Source organism: Alexandromys fortis, unplaced genomic scaffold (assembly GCF_014885135.2).
Source record: "Alexandromys fortis isolate MF-2015 unplaced genomic scaffold, M_Fortis_MF-2015_v1.1 scaffold_60, whole genome shotgun sequence".
Taxonomy (NCBI): domain Eukaryota; kingdom Metazoa; phylum Chordata; class Mammalia; order Rodentia; family Cricetidae; genus Alexandromys; species Alexandromys fortis.
In genome coordinates, this window is record NW_026067946.1 from 2,731,736 (window position 1) to 2,745,681 (window position 13,946).

General features: G+C 42.2%; 1 protein-coding gene across 2 annotated transcripts in view; it reads right to left on the reverse strand.

Annotated features, from left to right (window-relative positions):
* Snx2 (sorting nexin 2) overlaps positions 1–8,481 on the reverse strand; it is a 40,185-nt gene extending 31,704 nt beyond the window's left edge. The window contains exons 1-2 of one of the 2 annotated variants that reach the window (XM_050149300.1): positions 8,315–8,453; positions 2,897–2,995 (exon numbers count right to left, since the gene is read on the reverse strand). Coding sequence is in view for 1 of the 2 variants with exons in the window: in XM_050149298.1 (XP_050005255.1) it covers positions 8,315–8,422 (108 nt within the window). In the remaining variant the exon portion in view is untranslated. Of the gene's footprint in view, positions 1–2,896; positions 2,996–8,314 lie in introns of both variants that reach the window. The other variant, XM_050149298.1, reaches the window with a different exon arrangement.
* Between the last annotated feature and the right edge of the window lie 5,465 nt (positions 8,482–13,946).

A 13,946-nucleotide genomic window follows, 5' to 3' on the forward strand; every position in this document is an offset into this window, starting at 1 on the left:
ACACACACACACACACACATCTGGAGATGTGGCTCACTGGTAGAGCATTTATTTAGTACTATGGGTCTATCAGCAGCGGTATGTTATGCAGAGAAACCTTGTCTCAAAAAAAAAAAAAAAAAAAAAAAAGGGGGGGGGGGGAAATAAATCAAAGCCTAGTCTTTGTGACTCTGCATTCCGCAAATACTGAGCACGACAGTGAAAGTATCAACATGAAAATGGAAGCCAGGCATTGTGACAAACTTCTGAGACTGAAGCACTGAGATGAGACTAAAGCCACAGGATCACAAGCTTAAGGCCACTTTGGTCTATAAGGCAAAACCCTACCTATTTATTTACACGGTTATTCCTGTAGACAATGCACTATGATAACATCACCACCACCCCCATGCTGAGCAGGAAAAAAAAGTTTAAACACACACACGTATATGGTTCTACTCATCAAACTCCAGAACAGGGAAATTTAGAGAGATAGATTAGTTGCTATATTAAGGTTAGAAGCTGGGAAAATGGCGGGACAACATCTGAAGGATACAAGCTATCTTTCTGAAATAATGAAAATATTCTAAAATTGACTATGGTAATAGATACATATGTCTCACTAGACTAGAAACCACTGAAATGCACACACTAATGGGTGAACAATATGGCATATAAGTTGTACTTTAACAATGCTGTTCAGAAAAGTGAAGCATGATGGTTCATGCTTGCAACGCCAGCACTTGAGAGGCTACGGCAGGAAGAACTGCTCAAAGTCTATGGTCAGCCTGGGCTATGTAAGTGAGAACCTTCTCAAATCGAAGAAGACTAGCAAGATGGTTCAGTGGGCAGGATCCTGAGGACCTGAATTTGATCCTTAGAACCCACATGATAAAAACAACCAACTCCGATAAGATACACACACACACACAAACTGTAAACAAAAATAAAAAACAGAACTTCCAAGTGATAGAGGATTAGAAGTCCCAATAGAACATCACACAATAATGTCTATTCCTTCAAAATACAATTGCTATAAAATAATTTATTAAGCCAGGTAACAATCTTTGTAAAAGAAGCCGGTGAAAATGACTGTGACCAGTGTCCAACTGACCCATTCAGTTCTCAAAGTCTGTGGCAAACACAGGCACAATTTTTTTTTAACTTAAAGATCAAGGCTTTAGAGAGATAACGCAACAGTTAAGAGCACTTCCTGGTCTTGCAGAGAACTGTGTTTAGTTCCTAGCACCCACATCAAGTAGTTCACAACCACCTTAACTCTACTTCCAGGAGATCCAAAGACTTCTACTAGCCTCTGTGGACTCCAAGCTTGGATATGGTACAAAGACAAACATTCAGGTAAAATACCCATATGAATAAAAATAAATTAAAAAAAAAATCAACAAAGCAGGATCCATTTATTTGCTACCTCCAAAAAAAATATGCTTTTACATCAAAGACAAATGAAAGATTACAGTAAAAGGATGGGAAAAACATATTCCATGGAAAGAAAAACAGGAAGTAAATATGTGTGTCACTCTGCTAACATCTGACAAGACAGATTTCAACCCAAAAGACAGAGAAAAATCACTTCATACTGATGAGGGAGCAATCTAAGACTATAATTTAAACGTGTGCACAGAACTTGGATGCCACCAATTACAACAAATACTACTAGATAGATATAAGACCAAATTAACCTCAACACAATGGTGACTTTAATACCCTACTCTCACCAATAAGAAAGGGCATCCCATTAAAACAAATAACAAACAAAAAAAAATACAGAAGGGGGGAAACCAATTCCACAAAGTTGTTCACTTACCCTTCTCTACTCGTGCAACTGCATACACCCCACACACACTCACTAAATTTAAAAAATAAAAATAAAGCCCGGGGGGAGGGGGTGCGTGCTTTTAGTTCCAGAACTAGGAAGCTAAGGCAGAGGCAGAGGCAGGCAGATCTCTGTGAGTTCAGGCCAGCCTAATCTGGTCTACAGAGTGAATTTTATTTGTTTGTTTGTTTTTAATTGGGTCTCCCTATATAGTTCTTTTTTTTTAAATATTTACTTATTTATTATGTATACAATATTCTGTCTGTGCGTATGTCTGCAGGCCAGAAGAGGGCACCAGACCTCATTACAGATGGTTGTGAGCCACCATGTGGTTGCTGGGAATTGAACTCAGGACCTTTGGAAGAGCAGGCAATGCTCTTAACCACTGAGCCATCTCTCCAGCCCCCAGAGTGAATTTTAAAACAGCCAGCTACATAGAGAAACTGTCTCGAAAAACCAAATAAATAAATATATTTTTTAAAATACATATTCTTCTCAGTAGCCCATGGAACTTTCTCTAAGATAGATACTATTAGAATCAGGAAAACTATAACAGTTTTTGTTGTTTTCAATGTGGCCACAATGTAATGAAGCAGAAATTATTAGCAAGATAAACTATAGAAAATACATAAACTCATGGGAATTAAACAACACCCAACTGAAGGATAAATGGGTCCCTGAAGAAATCAAGAAGGAAATTTTTAACATCTGAGAATTGAATGAAAATGCAGAGAACCTGTCAAAAACCTATGGGATAGAATGAACACAGCCCTAAGAAGAAAGTTCCTAACTACCAGTGCCTATTTTTAAAAATAATCAGAGGGCTCTCACATAACGTCAGTACTCTGGAAAAACAAGAAAGAGGAAAACCCAAAGTCAGCAGATTGGAAAAAAAAATCAGGAAAAGACAGAAATTTTTGAAAAATCAACGAAGAGTTGATTCTTTGAAATGATAATTAAGAGGAACAAACATTTAGCTAAACTAAAAAAAACAAGAGAAATAAACAAAATTAATAAGATTAGAGATGAAAAGGTAGACATTATAAAAGAAACCAATGAAAAGTCAAAATCGGTGGTACATGCCTTAAATCCTAGCACTCAGAAGGCAGGCAGATCTCAAGTTTGAGGTCAGCCTGGTCAACAGATCGATTTCCAGGACAGCCAGGGCTACACAGAGAAACCCTATAGAAAAAAAAAAGTAATAAAAAAGAAAGTAAGTAAGTCAGAAAATCTGGGCTGGTGAGATGACTCAACAGCTAAGGGGGCTCTCAGCCAAGCCCAACAAGCCAAGTTTCCCACAACCTACATAATTGAAAGAATCAACTCCCCAAATGTGCCCTGACTGCCACATATGCACATATCCCAAACCCCAATACAGTGGAGAAGAATTAGCCATAAAATCATAAGGATATGCATTTAAAATATATATTTCTTTCCACTACTTTTTTCTTTTTTGGTTTTGTTTTTCAAGACAGGGTTTCTCTGTAGCTTTGGAGCCTGTCCTAGCACTCACTCTACAGACCAGGCTGGCCTTGATCTCAGAGATCCACCTGCTGGGATTGAAGGCATGTGCCACCATCACCTAGCAAGAATGTATATTTCAAGGGTTAAAGTGACAGCTCAGCAGATAAGAATACTAGCTGCCCTTCCAGAGGACCCAGGTTCCATTCCAGAATCGATGTCAAGTGACTTACTCTAGATCCAAGAGATCTCATGTTCTCTCCTGATCTCCACCGGAACCCATATACATGCAGCATTCACTCATTAACACAGATATACACAAAAATAATAAAAGTAAATTCCTTTTAAATTAAGATACTTATATTCCACTAAATCTGAAAATCAAGAGGAAAAAAATTTCTAGATGCATATTACCTACTGAAGTAAAAGTAAGAAGAGATAAATGATGCAACCAGATCTATAACAAGCAAGATTTAGACAGCAATATAAATCTTCCAGCTAAAAGAAACCCAGCCCCAGATGCATTCACTACAACATTCTACCAACTAAAATTAAATTCTTAATTTTAAGAAGAATCAACAAGGATCATTCACAAAGAGAAAAGGAAAGAAGACTCCCATACTCTTCTCATGACTCCAGTGGTGTGTTGGTGGCATAACCAGACAACAACAACAAAAAAGAAAACTATAGACAAATCTCCCTGATGAACACAGACACAAAAATTGTCAATAAACTTGCAAACCAAATTCAAGATCACATCAAAAAAGTAATTCAGCGACTGGAGAGATGCTTCAAACAGAGGTTATAACATTTGTTCTTGCAGAGGAACCCCAGTTCCACTAGGACCCACGTGGTGGCCTACAACTACCTGTAACTCTAGTTACTCCAGATGCCTTCTTCTAACCTCTGAATGCATGAGCCATGCACATAGTATACATACATGAACGCAGCCACCACCACCACAAAAACAAAACCCTCATACATAAAAAATAAATAAGCTTAAAAGAGGGCAGGGAATAATTCAGGCTGGAGAGCTGACTCAGTGGTTAGAGTACTTACTGCTGTTTCAGAAGACCCAAGTTCAATTCCCAGCACCCACATGATGGCTCACAACTGTCTGTAACTCCAGTTCCAGGAGACCCAACACCCTCTTCTGGCCTCCTTGGGCTTCTGCATTCACACTGTGTACATACATATACTCAGGAATGCACACACACCATTTTTTTTCCTCAAAAGAAGTAATTCATCTTGATCAAGTTAACTTCATTTAAGAGATGCATGGATGGTTCAACATACAAATGAATAAATGTTACATATTACAAGAATAGATTCAAGGAAAGAAACCACATCATTATCTCAACAGATGCAGAAAAGACTTTTGACAAAATACTCCATGATAAAATCCTCCAAGAGACTAAAAATGAAAGGAACATACCCCAACAAAATAAAAAGTACATACAATAAGCCTATAGCCAACATCATGATAAATGGAGACAAACTCAAAGCATTTCAACTAAAATCAGGAACAACAAGAATATTCAGTTATATTCCTATTCAATACAGTGTTTGAAGTCTTATTTAGAGCAGTAAGTCAAGAAATAAAAGGAATACAAATAGGAAAGAAGTCAAATTATCTTTATTTGTAAACAATTAGCTTTTATATAACAGACCCTAAAAGACTCCACTTTCTGAATCTGACAAACACTTCCAGTAATAAGCCAGGATAAATTGACAGACAAAAATCAGTCATTTTCCTATTTACTAATAATAAGCATGCTAAGCAAAAAATCAGGAAAACAATTCCATCAAAATTCTCTAAAAAATAAGTAAGTAAATATGAAGGTATCTTGGTACAAACCTAACCAAAGAAGGAAAAGACCTCTACAAAAAAATTAAAACATGTGAAGAAACAAATGTGAAGACTTCCCTCGCTCACAGATCAACAGAATTACTATTTTATGAAGATCTATCTTTCAAATCGCAATCTACAGACTCAATGCAATTCCTAACAAAACTCCATTAACATTCTTCACAGAAATATAAAAAACAGTGAGATTCATATAGAAAGCAAAGATCAATGTTGCAATCATATCTGATTTCAAGTTATACTACAAAACATGGCACTAACACAAAACAAGCATGTAGATGGAATAAAATAAGAGGATCCAACTATAAATCCATGCAGCTACAGCCACATGATTAATTTTTTAAATTTACATTTATTGAGGAGATGAGGGACATATGCATGCCACTGTGGAGGTCAAATGACAATGTGTAGGAAGTTGATTTCTAGCTGGGCGGTGGTGGCGCACGCCTTTAATCCCAGCCCTTGGGAGGCAGAGGCAGGTGGATCTCTGTGAGTTCGAGACCAGCCTGGTCTACAGAGCTAGTTCCAGGACAGGCTCCAAAGCCACAGAGAAACCCTGTCTCGAAAAACAAAACAAAACAAAACAAAACAAAACAAAACAAAACAAAACAAAAAAAAAAAAAGAAAGTTGATTCCTCCTTGGGAACTGAACTGTGGTCATCAGGCTTGATGGCAAGTACCTTTACACAATAAACCATCTCACCAGGTCCCAGCCACCAGATTTTCGACAAAGATATAGACCACTGAAAAGATACCCCAGTCAATAAATGGGCTGATGGGCCAGGCATGATGGTGCACACCTTTAATCCCAGCACTCAGGAGGCAGAGGCAAGAGGCTCTCCATCAGTCTGAAGTCAGCCTGGTCTACAGATTGAGTTCCAGATCAGCCTATAGAGCTACAGTGAGAGCCTGTCTCAAAACAAACAAACGACAGGCCTCTCCAGTGTCCTACAGAATCATGTTACGTACAAGTTCCCTGAAACAACTGAATATCGAAGACCCTGATCTGGGCTGGGAATGTCATTCAGCAGGTTTAACCAAAGTAAAGGAAAAATAAGACGCCACAGCCAGGAGTGGCAGTACATGCGTGTAATTCTAGCACTCAGGCTCGGCCAAGGGGAGTTCCATGCCAGTCTAGGCTACAAAGAGAGATTCGATTTCAAGAGAAGCGTTTGTTAAACATATAGCATTCCAGTCAGGTGTAGGCATCTGTGCACGAATGCTGTGGATTCTTTTGCACCCCGAGTGTAAGACACATTATGTAAAAGAGAAGTGGAGCAGTGGCATGTGATCCCTCCCTCATAGACAGCTCCTGAACATTTGGAAGAGGGGGAAAAAATGAACATTTTTAAAACATATCTAAAAATCTTACAGTCACCCATTTTCTTATAAGGGTTTAGGTAAACAACCAATTAACTTTATTGATAACTTTCACAATGTGGTAACCAAAATGAAAACATTCATAATAAAACTTTGCAGACTTTCTTTTAAAAAACAGCCAAACATCATATTTGGAGATACAGACTATAGTTCTTCTTACTCTGTGTATTGCATCTAGAAAAGACAATGCAGGTTTTAGGGCCCTGCAGACATTTTCAACACACATTACGCAAAAATAAAACAGACCAAAGTATACCAGGAGACTAACTCTCCCTGTCCAGAAAAATATATTCTACAAAATAATTTTAGAAGATAGTGGTTTTGACATGTACACCTGCATTAGCTCCAATAAGATACAAATACTCAAGATTTTGTTTAGAACACATGGACAACCAAGGTACCATCCAAGGAATTTATACTCTGTGGGAAGGTGGGGTTCGACCTCACCACTACAGACAAAATGAGTAGAATGTACTCAGTGGAGAGCAGTCGCCTAAGTTTTCAGTTTCAGGTCAATGAAATTCAGATAAGGGTGTTTTACAGTTAGTTCCAGTTGATTTGGTGCAGAACGGAACAGGCGCACAAAACTTACAGCAGAGAACTCTGTAAGAAAGTAGAGGGCGGGTGATAAGTGAGATGCTCGGCTGGTAAAGCTGCTGACAACGGTGTAAACAGCGAGCCAACTCCCAAAAGTTGTCCTTTGAGTTTCATACGCAAGCGCCGACACACACACACACCACACATACACAATAAATACATGTAATTAAAAAACTATCTGAGGTAAACAATCTTCTGAGAAAAGTGCTTACATGCTTAAAATTTGGGTTTCCGGTGTATGTGCGCTCACCCAATGTAGAGCAATTCAAATGTGACTAGAGAAAGTTGGCGGGCCAACACAGTTCAACTCATGGTGTTTCCTTTGACAAAAACAGGAACACTCAGCTACAGAGATGGCTGACCATGCGAAAAAAGAGGAAAAAGAGTCGAGATCTGTTTCTATTTCTCCCCTAGTAATTAAAAAAAAAAGTTTCCTGGACTATACCCTCCTTAGATTTTGTGTTTTCCCAGCATGATAGCCCCTAAAAAGTCTAAAACCAAGTGGTGGCTCACGTCAGCTAATCTGAGCACTAGGAAAGAGGAGAAGCAGGAAGATCAGAGGTTCAAAGCCATCCTCAGATACATGGAAAGTTCGAGTCCAGCCTGGGCTGCAAGAGATCTCGCCTCAACGTAAGTCTACTAACTCAAATGCATTTGCCTATTTAAAAAAGAAAACCAAAGAGGCTCCTACCTCCAAGAAAACTGGTAGTCCATGAAGGACAGTGAAAAGCGCACCCTGACCTCCCCGGGGACCCTCAGCCAGGCAGCGTTCAGTACATGACTTCACGGTCCCCTTGCAGGGCACACCCTCCTGGGCAAAGGAACAAGCCCCTCTCCCCGGGGCTGCTGAAACCCCAGAGAGGATGAGGTGCCCGGGAAGCGGGTCCAAGCCTTCCTCCTGCCTGGAGGAAGAGGCGCGAATGACCCGCAAGGCCCGAGAGCCCGCAAGCACGGCGTTCCGTCCGCGGGTCCCGGCCCCGGGAGGATGAAGTCGCACCCCAGGCCCGCAGGCTGCAGTCCGGAGGCCTGGCCGCCCGGGCCAACCCAGCCCCCTTGACAGGCACCTGAGGTGCGGCCGGCGTCACAGGTGTCACCGGACCTGGCCTGGCCAAACCGGGGAGTGGGGAGGGGACAAGTCGCGGCAGGGGAAAGGCGGCGAGACGCGCGGCGCGGCCTCCTCGGCGGGGCCGTCTCACCTCCAGGGTGGAGACCGTGCTGGTGAACAGGTCCTCTCCGTCCTCCAGCTCCTCAAAGTCGGTGGGCTTCACGTCCCCCAGCGGAGGAGGTTCCCTCTCCGCCGCCATCTTCGCTGGCCTGGACGACTGCAAGAGCCGGGCCTCGCGGACCTGTCACGTGAGCACGCAAGGCAGGGCTGGCGCGCCGACCCGCTGGCTGGCCCGCCTCCCGGCCCGCCCCCTCGAGGCCCCGCCTCCCGAGGCCCCGCCCCGAGCTGACCGTTTTTTCCCTCCCCTCCCCCCCTCCCGCGCGGGGCTCCGCCCCCGACTGAGACAGAGCAAGCAAGCCCCCAGAGCTACAAGCGGGCCCCGCCCCTTCACCGCTCCGCCTGCTTCCATGTTTGGGTCTTGGCATCCTTACTTAGTTACTGCCTGCATGCTGACCAGACTTAAAGTCCAGAAATCTTACACTTGTCACTACAGGACTAGGAAGTAGAAGAGTTTAGACCTCAGCCTCTGAGTTTGGATTATGCACAGATTCGGGGTACGAATGATTAGTAGTGGATAAAGAAACACACTCAAGTATTGCCAGAGCGGTCCATAAGAAACGTCTGACACAAAGAAAGTGTTGTCTTCTCGTACCGTTTGCAGGGGACTTCAAGGCACTTGAAATGTGGCTAGTGTGAGAAACTGTGTTTTTTTTTATTTCAATTTACTTATATCTAAATAGATCCATATGGCTGGTAGCTACCTATTAGTGCAACCCTAGAATATGGATCCTGGGGTGGGCTCGTCGCTTCTTTAGTAGAGTTCTTGCCTAGCATGTACAAAGCCCTGGTGTCGTCGCCAGCACCGCACAGGATAAAACTGAGTGTGTCTCTAAGTGTAGTATTTGGGAGGTTGAAGCTGGAGGGTCAGAAGCTGAAGGAGGTCAAGGTCAGGTCAGCCTGGACTACGGGAGATCCTGTCTCACAAAATAGAAACACAAACAATGAAGAGAGAGAGAGAGAGAGAGAGAGAGAGAGAGAGAGAGAGAGAGATCCCGAATGATTTGTTATTGGCACATTGCTGCAATTTCATTAACTATACAATGTTTTATTCCAGTTTTCAGGGAAGGTTTGCTTTTTTTTTTCTTTTATAATTGTAGGCTATGTCTATGTGAAGCTCAGGCTTTATGCCATGTGTCAATATGCCAAAAAAAGCCTCACAATATTTTTTCTTTTTCCTATTTTTTTTCTTCTCCACACAGGGTCTCACTATGAAGCTCTGGCTGGCCTGGAACTCTCTATGTAGACTAGGTTGGATTTGAACCCGCAGGGATCTGCCAGTGTCTACCTTTGAGTTCTGGTGTGTACCACTGTATCTAAATAATATGTTTTGAAGTAAAATCAGAAAGGTTGGAGTTTGAGAGTGTAGCATGTTTAAGCTTCTTAGTTTGATCGCCAGCAATGGGGCTTACTCTCTCTGGCTCATGCCCTGTGCTAGTTTAAATGAAAATGTCCCCATAAGCTCATAGTAACTGAGTAGGAAAAGACAAAGCCTCCAGTCCTGGCTTGGGCTCCTGAAACCTCAAAGTCCACCCCTATTAATAAACTGCCTCCAGCACGGCCACACCCACTCCAACAGGTCCACTATCCTGACCCTTTCAAACAGTGTCATTCCCTAGGTCAACCTAGCCCGCTCAGAGCAATTTTGTAACATTATCTCCAGCACAACAACAAACAAATCAAACAAAATCAAAGGTGGAGTCTTTCGCAGCCACTTGTCCTAAACTAAAGCGGAACCATTTGATCGGGTGTTTAAAGAGTGGTAAGATAATAGTCCCATTCCCGAACACTCTCTCTGCCTCAATGCCGACACACCAGAAAAAGCATAAACTGAAATAAGCAACATTAACGAACTAAAATTAAATTGTCTACTGTTCCATCAGCGACAACCTGGAAAAGATTTGTCTTCTAACAGGAATAAAATAGCCCCACTTCATAGACAGCTAGCCAGGGTTACAGGTCTGAGGAAAGCAAACACACACACACACACACACACACACACACACACACATATCCTGGCAGCTTCTAAGAACCCCAAAGTTTTACAATGAAATCTGCACAAGCAGTGAGCTCTGGAGCTAAAATCCACAAAGGCCTTGACTCAGCAAGATGTCAGCTAACCCCCAGACATCCTTCTTTTCCTTCCCACTTCCTGGTTCTTCCCACCAACAAACTTTTTCTGTAGGGCATTTTCTTTGGCTGTTTTTTTCTGAGTTTGCTTTCTTCCACCTGGTTCTTGACCAGCCAGATCCCTCCTCACATACATTCAAAATAGCTGCTAGGGTTCATCCCCACTCCTTGCTCTATCAAACTGGCCCATTCAAGATACAAAAGAACCTGTGGTACAGAGTGGTACTGATTTCCAGGCTCTGCCTGGCGGCAGATTTCTTCTCCACACTGCGCTTGCTTCTTCTGTTACTGTTGGTCTTCAGGATTGTTAGACAATGAACTCAGATCCAAGACAGGAAACCAGGAAACAAGCCTACCCTCCCTCTCTTCCTTCGGTGTCTTTAGGAGCTTGGACTGGTCTTTAACTCCTGTGAGCTTCCCTCGTCTACCTCCTTTCTTGTCTGATTTCTCCTTCCTTCTCCTCTGCTTTTTCTTTTCTTTTTTTTGTTTTGTTTATTATAATTCTATTTTTCTTTTCTGTTTTGTTTTTGATTGTCTTCCTACCTGCCCTCTTAACTGGCAGTTTTCTTGCTTCAGCCTCCAGAGTGTTGGATTAAACATGTGCCTGGCTTATTTCTTTTTTCATTCAGCCCTTTTCTATCACAAAACCAACTTCTGCTCAGACTAACACCTAGTCTATCTTATGGAAGGAGATGCTGCCCGATTTCAGAGCTGAAACTAAAACCCAGGTCCTCTGCAAAAGTACCATGGGCTCTTAACCACTGAGCCATTTTTCCAGTCTGAAGACTACTGGAGACTTTAAGAAAAATGAAAATAGAAACCATATAATCAAACAAACGCCAAATTAGGCACAGTGGCACATGCCTGTAACCCCAGCACCCAAGAGGCTGAGACTTGAAAATTTCTGTTTCTGGGCTACGTGGTAAGGTGGAGAGGGGAGAGCTGAGAGGTATTTGAGATAATACAGTCAGTAAAGGCACATATCACTCAACAAAAACAAATGCCACCTTGATGACCTGACTTGGTCATCTCTGATGACAGAAGGAGAGAATGGACTCCCCACAAGTTGTCCTCTGATCTCCACACATGCACCGCAGCACGTTGCTCCCCCAACTCCACTAGAAAAAGAAAGTAATAAAAAATTGGGATGTAAATGTTTTTAAATAATAAAGATTATTTTCGGGTTCAACAAGGAGATGCAGTGAGATGGATTTTTGGTGAAGTATCCTAGTCATAATGGCCAATCAGGACGAGGAAAGTGTTTGGGGTGATAGATGATACAACAACCAACTGTATGTGGTGTCCAATGCTCTTAATCCCAATCTGGGCATTTGGGAGGCAGAGGTAGGACAATCTCTGTGAGTTCCTGGCCAGCCTAGTCTATACAGTGAGCTCCAGGACAGCCAGGACTCTATAGAGAGATCCTGTCACATAAAACAAAACTAAACAAACCCTGCAGAACAAAGGAAGCCCCTTACCTGTATAGACTTTGGGGGGCATCTCTGAGTTTAGCGGGGACAGGGTCTCTGAGTTTAGCAGAATAGTGAAGTCGATCCTACTGCTTCATCCTACCTTGGGGCTGCTATCTGCTACTAATTTAGCTGTTTGGGGAAGGTTCAGAATAGGCTATAAGGCGTGACTGATTCTCTCTCCAGTTTGGTATTTTATTTGTGTTGTTTGTTTGTTTGGTTGGTTGGTTTTTACTTTTTGTAATTCTTCTATAGTCCAGAAGGACTCAAACTGACTGTAGGCAGTTGAAGGTAATCTTGAATTTCTATCCCTCTGCTTCCATCTCCTTAGTGCTCAGGTTATACAGTTCTGGGACTAGATCTTGGACCTCTTCTAACATGCTAAGCAACCACTCTACCAACCTAGCTACATCCCAGCCTTTGGGGTTACTATTTTGAGATGATGGTCTCCTGTGTAGTCTCCGCTGGCCTGAAACTTGTTTGTAATACACCACCTTAAAAGTCCTAGTTGGCTTTCTTTTCAGTTCCAAAGTCAGGCAACATTCCATTCCATAAAACACTTGTAGACTGAGCAGAAGTTGATTTTATGACAGAAAGGGGCTGAATCAAAAAGCAAATAAGCCAGGTATGATGGCATATGACCTTCTGGTTTCTCATAACAAGATAAAACCTTTGTTTATAGTAAAAACATCTTCTCTGGAGCTAGGTTCTTGGGACCTAGGACTTTACCTACTGAATTTTAGGCAGTGGATAGGAACTCCACCCCAATGATCTCATTTCTCCAGTCTTCCAGGCAGAGCTTCAGGGGCCACCACAAACAATGAATAGAGCTACTGTAGTAAAGACATTTTCTCACAGCTCTCGGTGTGAGAAGCCCACACCCATGTTCTTGAATGTGTCCTTCTATTAACTGTTGTGCCCAAGAGCTCTGGGCTATAGAATGAGACCCTGTATAAATATATTATATTATATGTGTATATAATGCATAACATATATGTTAAAGGAATTAAAGGCCCTGTATACATATGTATGGAATTCCTTTATATATTATATATGTGTTATAATATATAATATATAATTAAAGGAATTAAAAATCCTGTATAGCCGGGCATGTGGCACATGCTTTTAATCCCAGTACTCGAGAGGCAAAGGCAGGCAGATCCCTGTGAGTTTGAGGCCAGCCTGGTCTACAAAGTGAGTGCTAGGACAGGCTCCAAAGCTACACAGAGAAACCTTGTCACAAAAAAAAAAAAAAAAAAGATCCTGTATACACACACACATATTCCTTTAATAAACTCCAATTCTGCTTCAAACTGGTTCATTCTAAAATTATTTTCTGTGGCAAAGTGAAGACTTAACTTTACTTGAATCGAGGTCTTCCTAAAATTTAAAAGAACTCCTCAGGCTACAGGTGACAGCATAGGACTGTGACTCTGTCTGTGCCACTTCTATCTCCCAAGTGCTGGGATTACAGGCTTGCAACCACCATGCTGGCTTGAGGTTGTACCTTGTGGGTAGTTGGAATGAGAATGGCCACCTTGAGTTCATAGATTTGAATGCTTGGTCACCCAGGTGATGAAACCATGTGGAAAGAATTAGGAGGTGTGGCGTTGTTAGAGCCAATATGTCATTGGGGACAAGCTTTTAGGTTTCAGAAGCCCATGTTATTCCCAGTTAGCTCTCTCTGTCTCGGCATGTAAACTCTCAGTTACTGCTTCACCACCAAGCTTACTTGTCTGCGGCCATGGTCCCTGCCATGATGATTATGGACTCATTTTCTGAAACTGTTAGCTCCAAGAAACCCTTTTTTCCCCAAGTTGCCTTGGTCATGTGCCACGTCCACAGCAGTGACTGCCGTGTAGTGACAAAATGCCTCTGCGCTGGCTTTTGCCTGCTGAAGGATTGGGGTTAGAGCTTCTTGGAGCGAAGCCCCAGGTGGTCCCCCTGGCAATCAGCAGTCCAGAGAGGACCTGATGCCCTAGGCAAATCTCGTATCTGGAGATGGCC